The sequence below is a fragment of the Oryzias latipes genome, chromosome 16 (genome assembly GCF_053564925.1).
Source record: "Oryzias latipes strain Hd-rR chromosome 16, Olatipes_Hd-rR_3.1".
NCBI lineage: Eukaryota > Metazoa > Chordata > Actinopteri > Beloniformes > Adrianichthyidae > Oryzias > Oryzias latipes.
Genome location: NC_136252.1, coordinates 21,784,660 through 21,803,972, shown reverse-complemented (window position 1 = coordinate 21,803,972; position 19,313 = coordinate 21,784,660). Strand labels below are relative to the sequence as shown.

Genomic DNA, 19,313 nt, shown 5'->3' with positions numbered 1-19,313 from the left:
AAACCCATGCCACACTATTTCATTTTATGAACGCATTGTATTTAATTTTATTCCGGGTCATTCTTGCATATCACTTTAAATTATGGAGAGGAAAAAAAAAGTCCCTACTTCCTGTCGACGAGCAGGCAGTTTCCGGCACGTGACTGAGGGTTTTTTCTTTTCGGAGAGACTTTGCACGCAGACATGCCCGTAAGTAAACGCCATACGATTGCAGTAGTTATCAGTTCCTAAAAAGTTTTATTTTGTCAAGCTATCACAATAACACGATGTTTGTCCGTGATTAGTTCGTGTAGGGATTAAGCCTGTTTACTGATTTCAATGTAAATATTGGAAAACTCAAACGAGCCAATATGGCGAAACACGTGGAGGCGAGAACAGCGCACGCGGCAGTTGGTTAGTAGAAAAACACGACGGAAATGTATTTTTTGACAACCGAAATCCGTACCTTTTGTAATAAATCTCTTTTGCTATAATTTATGAAAGTCGAATTGTACAAATAAACAAATAAGCTGTTTTGACTTTTATTTCAACCTAATATTGATTTCCAGCACCGTTTTCGACGAGTGGGGGCAGGCCGGGGCTGCGTAATCACCACGTTTTCCTCTAAATGTTTACATTTCCGACATAAAATAAAAATCAAAACTACAGGCTTTAGGTTGCCTAAATTGCAGCTTTTTTACATGAAGACAGTATTATTGTTAAATGTTGTGTGTCCCCCCCCCCCTCTCTTATTTATGTTAGCTCGCAAAAGATTTGTTGCATCCCACTCCGGAGGTGGAAAGGAGGAGACACAAGAAAAAACGTCTTGTTCAGAGTCCTAATTCCTATTTTATGGATGTGAAATGTCCAGGTTAGTTTTATTTCATTTCGATTTTTTTCTGTTGAATTTTTCCATACATTTGCATTGCTACTCAAACTGTTTTTGCCTTTATGTGTTGCCCATTCATCTCTTCTGTGGTGACTGGGGTGTCAAATAAGGCAAACAGCCACAGCTGTAGTTGTTTGTGAAATGAGATTTTTCAGTTGCTCATCTTAAAACAGCTGCAAGGACACATCAATAATAAGTGTTCATACCTGAGCTGTCCTGCTTTATGAGCTTTCCACCTTCTCCTGGCACATTTTGATCGTTTTTCTTTCTTTCTTTGTGTGTGCTGCCGTTTGTGTTGTAGGTTGTTACAAGATCACCACCGTGTTCAGCCATGCTCAGACTGTGGTTCTGTGTGTCGGGTGCTCTACTGTCCTGTGCCAGCCAACAGGAGGGAAGGCTCGTTTGACAGAAGGTACAAAAACATTAAATTAAGTAAAACGTGTCTTATCTATTCGGACACAGAAACGGCCACAGAATGTTGTATTACCCTGTTGGTCTGTTACTCCTGTTGAGTTAGGCCGCAAATATAGACATGACTGCTCCATCATAAACTAAGAGAAGGTTTGGGAAAATAAAAACCTAAACTTTGTGTAGACAAGACACAAAGAATCTCAAATATTTGTATGCATGTTCTGTATTGTTAGTATAAGGGAGCTTAAAATGATAAAAGCATAATATTGTCTTTTTAAATCTTTCCTCAGAAAAAAGTGATTTTCTGTTTTGTTAATCTGTCTTTTTTTAAAGATCACATCCTTTGTCTTAGGTTATATATTTTAAATTGCATTCAGTGTGAGCACAAACACACAAACCCTGAATGTTGGTACTCTGCAGACAAAAGGATATTCTTGTAGTTGATGCTGTCTGCATGAAAAACTCAATTCATTGATGTTTTAGTGTTTTACCTCCAACAACCCGCTCTTATTTCTGATACAAAGAATAAAAGGCATTGTCAAAACGCCCACAAAACTGTCTGGATTTAAGTTTCTTGTTTGTTTGTGTTCAATGACTCTTTTTCTAACAATGTGTCATTTAAGCTCCCTTTAAACATCAAGTAAAAGCCTTTTTTTTCTTTTTTTATACTGCTTCTGTATAACTTGTGATACGACTGATAAAGCAGACTTAGCTTAAAATTGCATCTTCAGCGTGGAAGATGGTTGTGAATTCTGTTCTGTCTTCCTGGGTTGCTTTAAGTGTTGCCCACGAGGCCTGACCAGAGCTCTTCTAGGGCCGGCGTCTGGGGGTGGGGGCCTGGGCTTGCTCCGGGGGGGGGCGACGCTTTCTGGCTCCTCTCTCTCTGTGTGGGGTGGGTGGTGCCGGGCCTGGGGTGTCGGCGCCTCCGGGGGTGGGCCCCTGGGCTGGGTGGCCCTGGCCCCTTTGCTGGGGGTGGGCTGGGGGACGGCTGTTTGACCACCGGGGGACAGTCTACCAGCTGTCCCCAACTTACCCCCTTCCTTATATAACCTCATATTAGGGTGAGGGGGTGGGGGGTTTAGCCTGCGATGCGCCTTGGGGGGGGGCTACTTGGGAGTGGCCCCCCTCCTATGGTTGCCGTATGGAGTGGGCCCCCCCTCTTTCGGTTTTATTTGCACCTTAGACACGTAGGGTCCTTGGTAGGGGGGGTGCTTGGACATCACTGCAAGCAAGCAGCAGATGTCCTCCTGGCACCCTACCCGCCAATTTTAACCGCACCTTAGACATTTAGGGCCCCTTGGTGTGGAGGGTGAGGGGACATCACTGTGAGTAATCAGGAGATGTCCCCTTAGTGCCCTACTCGCCAATTTTAACTGCACCCCCCTTAGTACACACACCCCTCCCCCTTCAATATATACATTCAAACATAAACACACACACATGCACACAAACACCCTCTCAAACACCCATACACGCACACACATTTTACAAGGAAGGTGGGACCTGGGTCCATCTGTCCCCTACCCCGTCCCTGGTGGGGGGTGCGGGCCTCTTGGCGATGGCGGCCGTGTCCCTTGGGTGCCGGCTCCCTGGGCCCGGCGGTGCTCTCTCCGCGCGGTGGGGGGGTTCATATTACACCTGAGCCGGGGGTGTTCGTGTCCCTGGGGGGTGGGTCCTGGTCCTTGCCCCTGGGCGCTGGGCCCCGCCAAACTTCCAACATGGCCGAGCCTGGTCGGGCCATATTTATAACATCCCTTATGGGCCGCCCTTTTTTCCCCGGGGTTCCCCCCTCCTGGGCGGGGGCGGCGGGCCCCTGCCTTGCTCCTACCTGGACCAACCGTGGGCCGGGTGGGTGGCTGCCTGGAGTGCGGAGCGGGTCTCCCTTGGGGGGTCCTGGCTCGTACCTGGGGTTGGGGCGGGGGGATGCCCGGAACTCCTGGGTGGTGGTGGGGTGCTCGTCTGGGGCTGTGGGCGTCCCTCTCCGGTGGGGCCCTGCGTTGGGCTCTTCCGGCGCGGCGGGGGGCTGCTTTCCTGGCTGGGCTGGGGCGGCGCTCTCTTTCCCTCTGCGCCTCCCTGCTCTCTGGCTCTGGGGGCCTCGCGGCGGTCCTGCTGGCCCTGGCCTGGGTGGCGGTCTTGGTCGCCCGGGGGGCGGTTGTTCCCTGCCTGTTCCCGTGTGGCGCTGGGGGAATTCCGGCTGCCGCTGCTGCTGCGGCGGGGGTATGGGTGTGGGGGTGGCTGGGCGCTCCTCCTCCTTCTTTTCACATTCCACCATCCATTTTAGAAGAACATAAACACTCACCTGAGCACAGGTGTTAGCTCACCTTTGCACTAATAGTTTGCATGATTGAATGAATGAAAAATTTCACACTAGTTGGTTTAAAGGCATAGGTATGCGTTCGTGAACACTATCTGTTTTGTGTGCATGTTGACATGTGGACATTTCTGCGGCTAGCAGGTGTGTTGATAATATTTGAGTGTGTGTGAACAGGCCCCGCCCTTTTTGTACTACATTTGAACCGTACCGTAACGATAAACAACCAGTAAACCTGTCTGCTCTATGCTGCTTCATGGTCTTACCCCCCTTCCCCTCCTATTATCACCCTCCTACCCCCCCCTCTCTCTAACGTCCCTCTCTCTTGTTCCCCTCTTTCCTTTTCCGTCCGGTCCAACACCAAAGATTTTCAAACATGATTGAAATTAATAAAGTTTGGCCTCAATTACAAAAGGGGTTTATTCAGACATACCTTTGGTTTGTCTGAAGATGAATAACCCCTCTTGTTAGAATAAAATATGTCCAACACAAGAGGCCCTCAGCTCTCATCTGTTTGCCTAGCTGTTGGACAGGACAAGTTGAAAAAAAAAAAAAAAAAAAAAAAAAAAAAAAAAAAAAAAAAAAAAAAAAAAAAAAAAAAAAAAAAAAAAAAAAAAAAGTGTTGCCCACGGACACTTTTAGTTTAACATGAATGTGCAGCTGGCTTCGTGTTACAGAGTAAACAGAGAATAAGTACAGCCTCCGACAGAAACCTCAGTACTTCACCTGAGGCGGATGCTTCTGCCACTGGGTGTCCTGACGGCTTGTCTGCATGTGGAGGCAGGCAGCACAGCTCGTGGCGACTCCTCCACATGTGCCTTTGTGTTGCCCTTTCATGCTTTTTCTTCATGAACAGGGTGTCTATTAAGGCATAACAGTGACTCCTGCAGTTGTGATAGAAATGAACCTTCATTGATCTGTTTCTGCACAAACGGACTGCAAGCACAAATTTGTTATTTGTTGTACGCACCTTTAAAAAAGAAATGGCAGCTTCAGGTATGCATTAAGTCAGCACAATAACTACTTCAATCAGATTGCACTGAAGAACTGAGTTTACTGTTTTATGGCCGTGGATAGTTTAAATTTAATGTCAAGGTCCGTTTTTGCTGTCCCACCCACTCCATTCTGTGTTCTGCTGCCGTGGTAACCAATCCCTTTTCAGTTCAGTGAGCCGAGTTACTATGGGTGCACTAAACCCACACGAGCTTCATTGAGCTTTTGTAAAGATAGATGTGAAGTTTAGTGTCTCTGTTATCTATCATATCAGTTTATAATGCAGCTCTGACGCACAGACTGTAGCTTATTGCCTGCAAATGAGAGGGATGGTAGTTGGTCAACGTTCAGATTCAATAAAAAGTTGCCATCAAAATGTAATTACTGTAGTTGTCCATTATTTCAGCTTGCCAAGGCCCTTTTATTAATGGTTTATTCCAATGACTGTGTAGTTAAGGTATCAACATTTGTGTTTCCTGTGTTGACTGCTTTGTGAAGGTGGGGGTTTAACATCCACAGAGATGAAAAACTGGTTTTAAATGACCCCAAAACAAACCAGTTGGTCTCACCATAGTTTGTTTACTTTCAGTATGTCTGTGGTTGTAGTCAGCCATATAACAACACCAGAAACTGCATCACTTACTGTATTTATAACATGGATAAGAGGGCACAATTCCAGTCACCACCTCTAACAGTCATATCCAGAGCTGATAAAGTTACAGATACGGACAGAGTGTCAAACATTAGCTCTTCCTATGAACCATAACTGTCCACTCAAAGAAAGCTACTGGAAATAGGAGTGTGACCGAAGCTTTTCTACTTTTTTTTTTCTTTCTTTTTTTGGTCAGATTTTACTGCAACGTTTGAAACGCAGCAATTGACCTGGAAGTTCGATCATAAAATGTTTATATAAAAAACGTTTCCCTAAGTTGTAATTTTCTGATAAACAAAATCTAAATTTTTTCTCTGGATTAGTCGGTACACTGTAAAATAGACTTCATTTTATTTAACTTCTCTTAAAGTCTTGTCCATTTGGTTGTTTTGCTAATTGTTTATGTACTGCAAGTTATATCATCATCGCGATATTGGTCACTAATATCGCATGTTTTCTGCATATCGTGCAGCCCTCCTATTAACATATGAAGCATGTTTTTCATGGGGAGAACATGCTAACTGTGCACAGTCGGGATTCTAACCAGGCCTTTTTTTGAGTGCTAACTATAAATCACCAGGCAGTCCACATCTGGTTGTACTGTTCAAAAACAACATAGGGGTTAAAACTAGTAATTTAATTTACTTATTTTTGCTGAAGTGTTTTTTTTTTCCCCTCAGGATGCTCCTTCAGGAGGAAACAGCATTAGATGGAGAGGACTGTGGCTGCACGTGACGTAGAACTCAATGGACATCAGTGACGCCACCAAAGTCGTGATGCAGAAAGATGACTTGGGGAGTGTGTGGGGGGGTGAAGTGTGGGGTATTCATCTGTACAACTTTAAGAGGTTTTCCTGGTCATGTTGATACTCCCACACTTCACATCTTTTAATTATTCTCTTAAATAAATCTGGGGTTCTCCTGATGAAACACTTGCTCATATTTGCTTACAGTTTTTTTCTTTGTAAAACAAAGATTACTGGATCTAATTTGGCTGATAGAAGGCATCAATCACCTTAAAGTGGCTTTGTGATGAAAGATGTATTCAGTTGGCAAAGAGCAGAGCTTTTGTGCTTTACACTCAAGAGTGATTAACATTTGCAGGAAGTTGATGGCCAAAAAAAAAGCTGATCAGCCCGAAAGATGTGCGCAAAATGATCGTTGACACTAAATCATTTGCAAGACAGAAGATGAATGTTGGCTTTTGTTTTAATGTGTATTCTCAATATGAAAAATCTGTATGTTTTTGTTGGATGCCACACCCCTCCAGAGTGCAGCGTAGTCTCAGAAGAGCCGTTGCGTCTCTGCTTGCAGTTCTCGTGGGTGTGACTTCATGATAATCAAGCCCAGTTATGAATATGCCAGTTCCTGCAAACTTCCTGTGGAACTGACGACGTGGGATGGATTCCTGTAAAGCTGCAAAAACAATGTGTTGCTTATGAAAAGGAAAGTGGAGGAATGTGAATAATTGAGGTTGTGTGGCCTGCAGTCAGTCTCTCACACCTTGTGTTTGGGCATGTGGGCCATCTGCACCCTGTGTTTGCCACAGGTGTAAGCAGACTCTTCAGAAGAAGGAATCTAATTTTAACTCTTCTGTCTTTTATCTGAAACACAACTTGAAAAATAAAGTGATTTAAACTGCAAAGTTTTTTTCTGAAGTATTTATTGCTTCATCCTAAATACTGAAATGTAATAAAACACAGTGAAAATTACATCCAGCAAGTGAAATGTTAATATTTTCTTTGGAATATTTTTATGTGATAGTAAACTTTAAACAATATTTCTTGTAATATCAGACTTTTCTTACAGATAACTGTTGTGAAGCTTAGTGTTAGGCTGTGTTGTCTACACACACGTGGCGTTGCAAATTTTTTTTTTTTTAGCACTTAAGCTTCTTTGGTTTAAAGTCCCCCACTGACCATCTTTTGATCGGTTCTGAAAGAGTTTCCAGTCCTTTAATTATGATAATGTAATTTTATAGCCAAAATTTAAAGAACTGTGTTTTTCTTGGACATAATTTCTGCAGAGCAGCATCAGAAATTCCCCTCGGAGTTGCGAGTGGAACTGTTGGCATGAAGTAAGCCCACTCCCATTTCCCATCATCCATGTGTTATGCTCTCGTTGGCTTACATCGCCTCACAATCCTAACCAACAATACTGGTGCAACAAAAATCACGATCAATTTTAGAGCCATACAGCTGCACAGTTTTAATCCAGATAACAGCTCAGACGAGGAAAACAAAGATGTAAATGGATCCATTTGTCTGCAAGTGGATACATCGGCATGAAACGGAGCAGGAAGCTCAAGGCTTTCTGAGGTGGAGTGTTTTTGAAACACGTCTACGTGACATACTTTTGTTTATATATGCACTAATTTTCTTTATGTCCTCGATCATGGGAAAAATGCCTCAATAACATGGTAAAAAAACCAAAAACACAATTTTCATCAGTGGGTTTTTAAAGTTAAAACCCCATTCTACTACTAAATAAATACGCTAGAACATGTTTAACAATCGAATTGCTTTATTCAAGTTATTAATAAACCTGGAGAAATTTCAGGTAGTGGATAACAATCATTTTCCTTTTTTTTTATAACTTGGAGTAAAAAATAGGCTTTTTGTGTCATCCAACAATGGAGTTTAAGACAAATATTAAAAACTACTTTGTTGCACTTTAGCAGAATTACATTCCAGAGGTAAATACACTGAGAGAAGTAACTTTGCAAAGAAAAGCAGCACTTTTTTGACCTAAAATAAAGAGCATAAATATGCTCTTATGAATCTAAATCTTTCTAAGAAGTTCTAGAAGCTTACAGTGCATAGTTGATTAGTAAAGGAGCAAGTCTTTAGGGTTTTCCACGTTGAGGATTTGTTGGGGGATTGCTGCCACAGAAGACGTCCAGCAGGCACAGCTGCATCTCTGGACATCAGCTGGGAGAGAGATGAGAGCGACTCCTGGATGAGCCTCAGATGCAGAGGGCAAAGGGAGCAGCTGGTTACCAACTACACAAACCTACACAAACCTTTTTGTACACCTGCAGGGAAGAGGGGATACTGGAGCAGAACATGAAGTCCTTGCTCATTTTCGGTCAAATGTAAAAGATTTAGTTGTCACAAGGGGGTGCTAAGATGCAGATCAAAAAGGATGGCTTTCAGACTTCTTATTTTAGTTTGGAAAAGAGTCAAACTCTGTTCATTTTCTCAAATAATTTGGGTTTTCTCCCAAATCCTTTTATTTTAAAGATCTTTACATTTTGCTCAACAATTTGACAAGTCAGCACAATGTTAAGTCTCCTATCTTAATATAAATTTGTCTCCCTGTATCACCAAGGGAGGTGTTAGTGGGGATGATTTCCAACTATGCCGTGTATAATAAAGTTGGGACGCTAAATTGTGTGAGTGGGAGGCAGAGGAGCAGATGCTACAAAAGGATTGATCACAAAGAGTAGAAAATCTTTCAAAGACACGGCGTCTGAGTTTAAAGCGCATTGATTGAAGCAGTTTTTCATTCTTTTCCCACCGTTTAATCTGGCAAAATGAGAGCTGCGGAATGAAAACGAAACAAGGCTATCGAAGGAGACAAAGCTACAGCCGAGACTGTGCCAGCAAGACATGTCAAGAATGCACAAGTAACTGTGGAGAAATGTTTTATGCATGGAGCTTAGTTGACAATGTTGCTGCTAAATAGTGCCTTTCGCCTAAAAGAATACTTGCTGAGTGAGTCCTCCAGCACTGTATCAGAAAAAAGAAAAACACTTGTGGGAAAGATGTGTTCTTGTTCTTGCTGGACTTTCTGCTCTGCCCAAGGACAGTCATTACACTTCATTTGTATCTAGTGCATGATTAACTACCTGAGGATGACTGAGCGGGATTTGACTTGACCCTACATGTTTCCATGGCAACAACCTCCAGCAGAGCAGAGCTCCTGTCAGCCTCCCCTGAGAGCCCACAGTGATAAGCTGTGTCCTGTCACATGCACACACAGACACAAGGCGCAGTGGTCAGGACAGATGGCATCTCTGGAAGAAAAGGCAACAACACACAGCAGCCGTGTCAAACTCAATTTTCTTTTCCGTTTCTTTTGTAAAGTTTGTGTACTTAGTTCTGGACCTCTCCACAGCCACAGGTATAGAAAGAAAGATGGTAAAGCTGTATTATATTAATGTGTGTTTAGATCGTAGCTTGTTTGTCTACTTGTCATGCATACCTGCACACAAACACACATCATGAGTGTGTCAGATTTAAGTCGGGTATGAATTATACTAATTACTTAGGAGAAAAGAATCTGACCAACCAACACAGAAAACTTATTCTTACAGCTGAATTTGCATAAAAATACAGAAAACAATTGTTTTAAATGCATGAACCATTGTTAGCTATGAAATCCAATCTTAGTTTGTAGAGTAAATATTCAGAACAGCATTCACCCTTGTGCTATCCTAGGCACTTTAACATGGGAGTGGGGTCATCTAGACCCCGCAAGACAGTGAGCTGAACCTTTTTTCTTCAATGATTTGTGATCTTCACTGGTGTCCATGGATTACATGAAATCTTTCCACCTTTATCCACCTTTGTCATGTTAGGGAGAACACGTCAATGCAAGGATCGGGTAATCTGGACCCCATAGGATAGCACAAGGGTTAAAGATGAAGAGCAATTGATTAAAATGACACTTTTACATAATGATTACATGTTTGTGAGGTTGTGAGGGCTGTAAAAACAGTTTTTTCTTCAATTTTGTAAATATAAACATGATATGAAATTGCTCCATTTGAATGTGTTATGTATAATGAGATGTTTTAGCTTAATTTTAATTACACTCAAAAGCACTGTGTTTTTACACATAATTGTATCTCTATTGATTCACCTACATTACAACCTTCTCAGGCAATTAGATATGTATTTTTTTTATTGGTCAACTCTGCTGAACAGCCTTTTTTTTTTTACTGCAGCTGTGCGAACCGTCACCTTGCACACATGCGCGCACACAGCGCGGATCACTGTGATGGATGCTCCTCCTGAGTGGCCGTGAGCATTAAAAGTCCGGTGTCCTGCTAAAACAATCAGTCATGTCACTTTGCCAGAACCTTAAATTAATCATTCCTGCATCAGTGAGCAGTCCCTGCATTCATTATTCTGTCGGTGCCATGTATGGAGCCTTCACGCCCTAAAGTCTCTGCCAGCAATGTGCGTGAAACAACACTCCGGAACTCTATGAATCACAGTTTTGAGGAGTTGGAGAGGTCGTCCTCTGGTCACATGCTGCTGACTCCAGTTCTGAACTGATTACACGACACACAGAGCCTGTTTACATCATAACGAAAATCTGATGACTGGGAGTAATCAGATAACTGCTATAATCAGATCTGATGTGTTTACCTGCACTTCAGAAATCTGATAACTCAAAAATCCTGGTTTACATCCATTATCAGACTCCTTGTTGACCTCACCTGGTCTCACGTTGTTGAAATGAGCCATATCAACTATCTTAACTCATAAGAGCACATGGTGATCTTAGAAAAACATCAGAAATGTGTTCTTTGGTCCACTTGATTTGTTCTATATCCCACATAATCTAATTTTTAAAGAAAAATGGGTCTTCTTATGGCTTAAAACTGTTCCACAGATCCCTTATCTTTGTTCCCACTTTCTAGGATGTAAAAGAAAGTAGCAAAACATCTATAAATGAAGGAAGAAACCTGTTCATTCATAACTGCTGCAATCAGATAATGGACATCAGATTATTCTGTTTACACAGTCACTTCAAGAATCTGATAACTCACAAAATCAGATATGTTATGTGTGCATGTAGACAGAATCATTGAACAAATTTTGGGGGGTGTTTTTAGCATATTCTTGTTGCATTTTTCCATGGTGAAGGAGAAAATCAAGTTTAAAATTGCATTTCTTAGTGTTTAGTGTCTTTATTCAAATCCTTGTGAATCAGGAGCAGATGAAAGAATGCCGTTGGAAAAAGCTTGTAGATTGTAGAAAAGCCAAAAGCTTCCTGCTCCACTCCACTCTGATGCATCCACTTGTGGACGAATAGATCCATGTGCGTCTTTGTTTTCCTCATCTGAGCTGGCATCTGGCTCAAAACTGTACGACTGGATAGCTCCAATATTACTTGCTCTTTTTTTTGCCCTGGTAATGTTAGGTTAGGGGTCAATTAGAGAGACTGTAAGCTAGAGGGAGGATGTAGTGTGGGCTTACTCCGGGCCAACTTCCCCATCCACAACTCGGAGATGAATTTGAAATGAATTTCTGCCGCTCTGCAGACACAGAGACACATAAATGGGACAATTTAGAAATAGACTGATAAGTTCACATGATTTTTTTGTATAGAAGGGTGAACCTTTCATCTGGATCATTTTGCAAAAGTGTTAAAGAAATGAATAGCAGACGGAGAAAAAGAGTACCAGTAGCTGATTCTGGGAGGTAACAAAACGTTTTCAACTTCTGAAAGTACAGATCATCGTGTTGCATTTTTCATAAAACAAACAGAAAACCTCTGCATTTTTCCAATAAAAATTAAAATGTGCAAGCATGTGGAAATTATTCCATGTTATGTTGCTGATGATTCAGAACTGATGCTGCATGGGTTTGTTCATTCCACGATCCTTTTTATTCATGGCATATGGATGAATGAATGGCCAGTAGTTTATAGACTCAGATCTATTTACATGCAGGTGTGTGATGAAGCAAACAGACAGCCCAGACAAAAAAGAAAACCAAAAAAAGCACTACAGGCAATTCACAGTCCCAGACTACCTGACCTACATTCTTCTGAGAAGTGCAACAGCACTGCAGCAGGATTCATACACGCCAGCATTTCAATTGGCACTTGAAGTCTGTACACAAGACTTCTTGTGATAAAATATATTTTTGTTGTCTTTTTAACAAGCAGGAGAAACATGCAATTAACCACATCCAAAAAGGGAGAAAAGGCAGAAAAACCTACAATAAACAAATTAATTAAAGAAATTAATTAATGCGTCAGCCCATGGAAAACCTAATTCATCTATTTGTGCTGTAGATATATGCAAAGTCAATGAACCATGAGATAATAAAGAGTCACAATACCTTTAATATAATTGCTTTATTGTTCGTCCACTCTGAAGTGGGGGCTAAAAGATAATCTCCCCAATATTTCTGCTCATAAACAATCCGTCCTAATCACATAAAAATTTTACCCAAACATCTCATAAACAATGAAGACTTTAAAAACATATGCAGCTTTTACTAATATAGGTCAGCTGTCCAATTTAAGCAGACTGCAAAAAATAGAAATAAGTCAAAAATTCTTACTCCATTGACAGATTTTCTTTAAATAAACAAAAAAGAAAAATAATTAAATAAAGAGATATTTTCAGAAAAACATTCTAGTCACTTTACATATTTTCTCAAACCAAGATTATTTTGCCATCGAAAGTCTTGATAAGATTTTTTTCTTGCAAAACAGTAAGTAAGAAAATTTTTCTTGATACAGGTCTTTTGACTTTTTTCAGTCTCAGTGTGTAAGTATTGTTCTCCAGCTCATTCCTTCTCTATGTCTTTCAAAACTAAGACTTGTCAATTTCAGGGTATCAGATATAAATTCTCTTTTAAAATTGTTATGTTTTTTTAGCATGTTTTTGCGATCTTTGCACTAAATTCACTAAAATCTGACTGTCCTGCCTTTTCTAAAACATGTCTGTTAATCGGACATTTCACAGTTGCATGCATGCCTGCTCAGCATCCTTTCCAGTCCCTATTCGGGAACTCCCCTCTAATGCAACCATGGATGATTGCTATAGCAACCAACATCCCTTTCTCAGCCAAAGTAAGTGGAGAGGGATAAAAGGGGACATCAAGAGGAGGTAGTGCAGAGTTCAAATGGAGATCGAAATTCTAACGTAATCCTGTGTGTGTGTGTGCCTGTGTGTGTTCATGCATGTAGCCTAGCAGTGAGTTCCTAAAAGTGATAAGCAGAGGGAGGTATAAGACTCAAAGCAGGGAGGTAACTTGGAGAAGAAATTAATTTGAATGAAGAATGCTGTGTTTTCTCTGAACTAGAACGGAGGGCAGGTTTAGGGGTCCTAAAGGGTTAGAAGGATATAAAGAATGAGACTAAATGAAAATGGAAAAAGTGCTGAATCTTCTTTTTTCTCTCCCTCTGATGACTTTTGTGTTTAATCCTGATAAACATAAATTGCTGGACTTTCTCAGTGAGTACAAGTGTAATTCTTTGAATATCTCTTTTGATGTGAATTACAGTCCACATTGAGGCCAGAGCCAGATGGACAGATGTCGCTGTTTTCTGTGCTCCATCTTCATCCTTTATTTGCTAAGGGTTACATCAAATACAGCGAGGCATGTCTGAGAAGAAAAAAAAGGTGACAGAACTGGTCCACCACTGGAACTCATAACAAACACATAATTGACACGGAGCCCTAAATGTACCTGTAACCCTTGTGCTATCCTAGGCACTTTAACATTAAACACTGTCTAGTGGGTCATCTTAACCCACTAGACAGTGTTGCTGAACCATTTTTCTTCAATGATTTGTGATCTTCACTGGTGTCCATGGATTACATGAAATCTTTCCACCTTTATCCACCTTTGTCATGGTAGGGAGAACACGTCAATGTAAAGGGTGGGGTCATCTAAGATAGCACAAGGGTTAATATGCGCATAAGTCCCTTTTTTATGCTAGTGATGTAAAAAACAGTCCTATCAGGGGGAAAATCAAGGCTAAAAATCCCCTGTGGTATCAATAAAAACATCATCTGCCTCCTTCATCCTGATAAACAGCCTGAAAGAGGTTTATGTGCAGCCTCTTCCATACACACACACACACACACACACACACACACACACACACACATATGCAGACATGCATGTACCACAACATGCAGCCTTAAGGGGAGAGTGGGTGGTCATTGTTGCCATGGAACTAATGCTGTATCAGTCTGGTTAAGGTGACAAATTCTTGCTCTTACTGCTGCTACCTGCACGCGAGAACATCAGTGTATGTTCCAATTTCCCTTCTAGGAAAAGGATTTAGCCACATTTAAACTGTGCTGTTCTTTGCTGAAGAAAATCATCCCGTTTGACTAAATCCCTGGTGGTAAAAGCAATCCACATGTTTTCATGGATGTTTGGTTTTGAGAGTAACCAATTTTTTAGTCTTGGCATTAATACCACATCAAATTAAATAGTAAACTGTAAAGCACTTCAGTCTGGGGGTAAATACTCACAGTTCTGACTGTACTCTCAGCTAAAGTTTTGACAAGATAGATTTTTAAGAAGCTGTGCGTAAATCCATTGCTCCAACACAATATCTTAGTATCATTAAAAGCTTTGCTTGAACAGTGTTGCAGAACACACTGATCTAGTTATATCCCTAATGGACTCAGAAAAGAACAAACAAACATCAGACGCTGAAAGCACCCAATCCCATATTAACTGTGTACATTAAATAGAAATGTCCATGCGTCTGTGGGAGTAAAAGAGTGAGAGGTTGTGTGCACTAATGGAAGATGCTAAAGTGCTTGGAATTAAGGCGATATCAGGGGGTGTGGAGGCAAAGAAAGAAAGAATGCAAACAGGGACAGGCGATGAGGATTGTGAGAAATCCATGCATCCAAAAAACAAACTCTTCAACATGTGCTATGGAAGTTGAAAACTTTATAAAAGGTGACCGGCCTGTTAAAGGAATCCAAGCACACTTAACAAGAGGTTAAGTGTATCAGCTTTTTCAAAGATTTCTTTACTACTGAACTTCTCTCATTGTCTCCATGGCAACACTATTTTGTGAGCTTTCACCCATGAACTCATTGACTTGTTTTTGTGAATTGATCAAACTCTCTGCTCTCCTGCAAATATGAAGGCACATGCAAACACACATAAAGGATCAAAAGAAAGGTCGGTACACTGCAGTTTAGGTACACAGACATAAGATGTGGTTGTGCGTCAGTCTGCCCCTTGATTGCAAGAACGATGAAATTGAATGTGACAGGTAAACCAAACGATCAATCACTGGCACAGACAGGATGGTGGTGGTCAGGCTCCAGTGCCAAAACCTCATGGAAAGGTCATACGTGTCTGCACAAAAAAATCAAGAGCAGGTTAGATGGTGCATACAAGCGTGAAAGAAATGGATAATCTGATTGGAAAATGATCTAAAAACTGCTATAAAGTGAAAGACTTTCCCCAAAACATATTGGACGTTTGATAAAAAAACAAAACATAAAAAACATAAAAAAAATTAAGTCCATCGTAGTCTTATCATGCTTGCATAAAACAGAAGGTATGAAAAGATTTTTAAAAAGAATCGCACAAACATGCCAGACCTAAAATAGAAATTAAAATTATAAACTTTATGAAAGAATTTAAAATGTTTTCATGGAGATACAGATTTTAAAAACATTTAGGGTTTAAATGTCTTTAGGTTTGTAACCTTTAACTTCAAATTTTCCAGTTTCTTACAGACCAAAACCCAACAATAGCCTCAAAGTCCCACTACACAGTTGGGAAAAATACACTTTATTTATGTCTATTCAGCAATTCATTTATAAAAGGTAGCTTTTACATATTGATGATAATTGAATGACAATTTTCATTTAATTATTTTTACATATAAGTTCCTTTCAAAATAAAATTCAACCTGTGTCAAATAAGATCCTGTTTTTGCAGGAGATTTAGTTCAGTTACAAGTATGCCTAATCAAACATAGCATTTATTATCATTCGAGTGTAATAATAGATTGGATTTTTCTGCACTTTTCCAGACGCTCAAAGCACTTACAGTGTGTCCATTATTCATTCATTCATTCCTCATTCATACTTGGTGATGGTAAGCTACTGTTGTAGCCACAGCTGCCCTGTGGCAGACTGACAGAGGCGTGGCTGCCAGTTCACGCCTACGGCCCCCTGGCCATCACTGGAATCATTTAGTCCTTTTACTATCAAATATAAACTTGACCACATTGGTGTAGAATCCAATTTCTTTAGAAAATCTGAAGGTTACATATAAATGCAATTAATTTTGCCTCTGAATAGCAGCTTGACACAAGTCTGCCGCAGAAGATCATTTTTCTAATGACAAACCTTTCTGACAGTCGATTACATTTTTTACCATCAATTTGCTCAGTTATCTAACATGTTAATTATCTTAATTTAAATGATGAAACTGAAAAGAAATTAACCAAAACTACAAAACCATTAATTATTTAAATTATTTCAGTTTTCTTCAAAGTCAAAGAGCCATAATAGGAGGGATAAAAGAGCCACATGCCTAATGAGAAATTTAAACAAAGTGGTTGGATCCAATTGTTAGGCTAGGAGGTGGATTTTGAGATTTACTTCTGAAAGTCTGATGTTTATTCCTGCATGTGCAACAGCTCCTGAAGTCGGATCCGAGTTTAGATAGAAAGGGTTGAACGAACTGGTTGAGGTAAGTAAGCAAGAGTGAGCACGTAGGAGCTAGAAACGGAAATGTTGAGGAGGTGTTGGGTCGTTGTGATGTCGAGAAAAGGTGTGTGGAAGGACAGACAGTGGGAGGGAAAGAGATGGCGGTGGAAACGTGCTTAATATATGAGAAACAGTGGGGTTACAACATGAGAAAACACAGGTGTAAGACGTGGACCTTTTTGAAGCACATGTAAGATTATGAAAAGCTGGAATGTATCAAGGAAATAAATAATAAAGCAGGGGGTTGCAGATATCTCTATATAGAGAAAATTGAACTACGAGATTGTAAAGAAAAAGAATAGCAAAAACACTGAGAAACAAAAAAGAAGTGAGGATAGAAAAATAACCCTTTAAGGCTGGAATAACTTGAATGATGAGAAAGACCAAAAGATCAAGCAAAAGTCGATGATCAGGACTGGAAAAGAGATTGAAGCGCATGTTTTTCTAAATGTGCACAATGACTTAAATAGCTAATAAAGAAAGAAAATGAGTGTGATAGACCTATAACATAAAATTAGAGAATTGAGAAATGAGGAAGAAGTTATGCCAATTGTGAAGCAGATGAAAAGTGGACAACAAATGGTCCAGATGACCGATCGGTTGAAGTCTAGAAGGAATGCATGTCTAGAAGGAAGTGCAGAGGGCTTTTAAATCACATCTTATGTTAAGATTTTTTGAGGATGAACAGCTGCCCGAGGGCTTTGGAAGAAGCATGGTGTGGGAAACGAGTGCTGTGCACAGTTGTAATAACTACAGAGTTATAAAAGGTTATTAGATCAGTCGATCCCGAAGGAAACAGAATTGTTTCTGGAGGGCACGAGTGATTCGATTTGGACTAAATGACTTACACATATGTTAAAAGTCCACTTTTCCTGTGCCAAACAGAATGATTACATTTTAATGTCAAATAATGTACCAATGGTGAGATCTGCTGCTGCAGTGGCAAGGTGGGGGTGGATTACATTGGGGACTGGCTTGGAGCCCCTTATCCTTCTCCATGTTGATGGACTGGTTGAAAGATATGGTTGGGCAGGAGCCTCCACGGACAAGGACGTGAGCATGTGACATTGTGATTTGTAATAAAAGACAGATGCGCCCGGGTGAGAGCCTGGAGAACACTACATGTGTGTGTGAAGGAGACGAGGGCAGGTGGAACAGTGACGTTCCAAAAAATTCTGGGTGTCAGCCATCCATGGTCAAGAAGATCCAGGAGGAGAATACTTAAATCTCTGTAATGGTTAGAAAGAGCAGAGTGGAAAAGAAAAGACAAACAAGTAGATTTAGAAAGAAAAGGAACCCTTGGATTTTTTTGGATTAGTAGAAAAAAGATACTTGAAGGTCCTGGGTGAGAAGAAAAAAAGATGCCGAGATAGTTTATGATGTGGGGAACCAGCTGCATTTACGCAAATTAAGTCACCTTCATCAGAGGTGAACTAGAATAGGGGGAGTGCACCTGATTATCACCTCAGGGCTCAACTGAGTAGAACAGACTTCTGGAGAAGGGAGGTAGATTGGACTCTATGCTGTTTAGAGAAGAAACCATTTTCAAGGTTAATGGGAAATCCATTTAACCATTTTTGTACAATTGTTGCTGAAATTTTATCATTTTTCAAAAGACCAATCATGTTATGTTTTTTTTTTTATTTCCCAAAACAAAATCAATGGTTTTATGTTAATGATCTTAGTGTGTATAAAGCTGTATGTCAAGTGTTGAAACCCAGCACAAGTCACAGTCAGGGGTGGACAATAACAAAAGAACAAAAGAAGTATCGAGTACCTAAACAAGCAAGACTTTCAGTTAAACCGTGCTTCATTTAAAACACAAAAAAATGTTTTAATTTCACTAAATTTATTACAATGTTTGAATCTGTCTTACGGTCATCCATCTTCAGAACCTGCTGAATCACTTTAGGGGTCACTGGGCTTCTGGAGCCAATACTGTTGGGGGAAGGCTGGGTACACCCTGAACAGTCCTTTGAAGGGTCACACTCTCATGCACCAATGTTAAGATATAATTGGATTTCAACTTTTGGTTGCACTGGAGCAGTATTTTACCATATATATTGCACTGCACATTCCTCATGGGTAAAACAGAAAAGATGCAAAGATTCTGTATTAGTGATGGATGAGGAGAAGTATGGTGTCTAAAAGGCTCTTCCTAACCAGACCTTTTATTTTTCATGTCAACATGGCCATTGACAGATGTAACATCTGATGTTCCCATTCAAAGCTATTTGTGGTGTTTGTAAATGGATTGCATTCATGTTGTGCTTTTACCCAAAGTGCTCCACATGTTATCTTTCCTTCACCCGGAGCATCCTTTGACAACAAGCCACTTGAGGTTTGTTGTCACATGCATCATGTTACATTAGCCATAAACTTTGGGGTTGCTGCACAAACATTCCCATTTGCTCTGCAACAGCTGTGAATGTTAAACATTGAATACACACTTCTATTTTGAAAGTGATCAAATGTATCATTTCTTCTTCCTCCACTCTGTTAATGTGCTCTCCCAAGTGTCATATCCTTGGCTACTCCTTGCTTCCGTTTTCATTAAAACTTTATTGGGTAATAAAATGATCCTTCAGACGTTCCCTCATTATGTTTTGGCTGGTATGGGAACAAAT

General features: G+C 40.5%; 1 protein-coding gene and 1 non-coding gene across 2 annotated transcripts; both read left to right on the top strand.

The window, feature by feature from the left end:
• The first annotated feature begins 87 nt into the window (after positions 1 to 87).
• On the top strand, positions 88 to 6,879 carry rps27.2 (ribosomal protein S27, isoform 2). Its single transcript, XM_004077907.5, has 4 exons — positions 88 to 189; positions 742 to 850; positions 1,170 to 1,280; positions 5,916 to 6,879. Exons 1-4 carry the CDS (start codon positions 184 to 186, stop codon positions 5,942 to 5,944), a joined length of 255 nt encoding a protein of 84 aa, XP_004077955.1. The 5' UTR covers positions 88 to 183; the 3' UTR covers positions 5,945 to 6,879.
• Positions 924 to 1,055, top strand: LOC111949019 (small nucleolar RNA SNORA13). Its single transcript, XR_002875041.1, has one exon. It is a non-coding gene; the product is annotated as a small nucleolar RNA SNORA13 (small nucleolar RNA).
• Positions 6,880 to 19,313: the final 12,434 nt, after the last annotated feature.

What these genes read in the sequence shown, in the direction of transcription:
- rps27.2 (XM_004077907.5), top strand. An exon ending in TATGGATGTGAAATGTCCAG is followed by an intron (nt 851 to 1,169) that starts GTTAGTTTTATT and finishes TTTGTGTTGTAG; the next exon opens with GTTGTTACAAGATCACCACC. An exon ending in GAAGGCTCGTTTGACAGAAG is followed by an intron (nt 1,281 to 5,915) that starts GTACAAAAACAT and finishes TTTTCCCCTCAG; the next exon opens with GATGCTCCTTCAGGAGGAAA.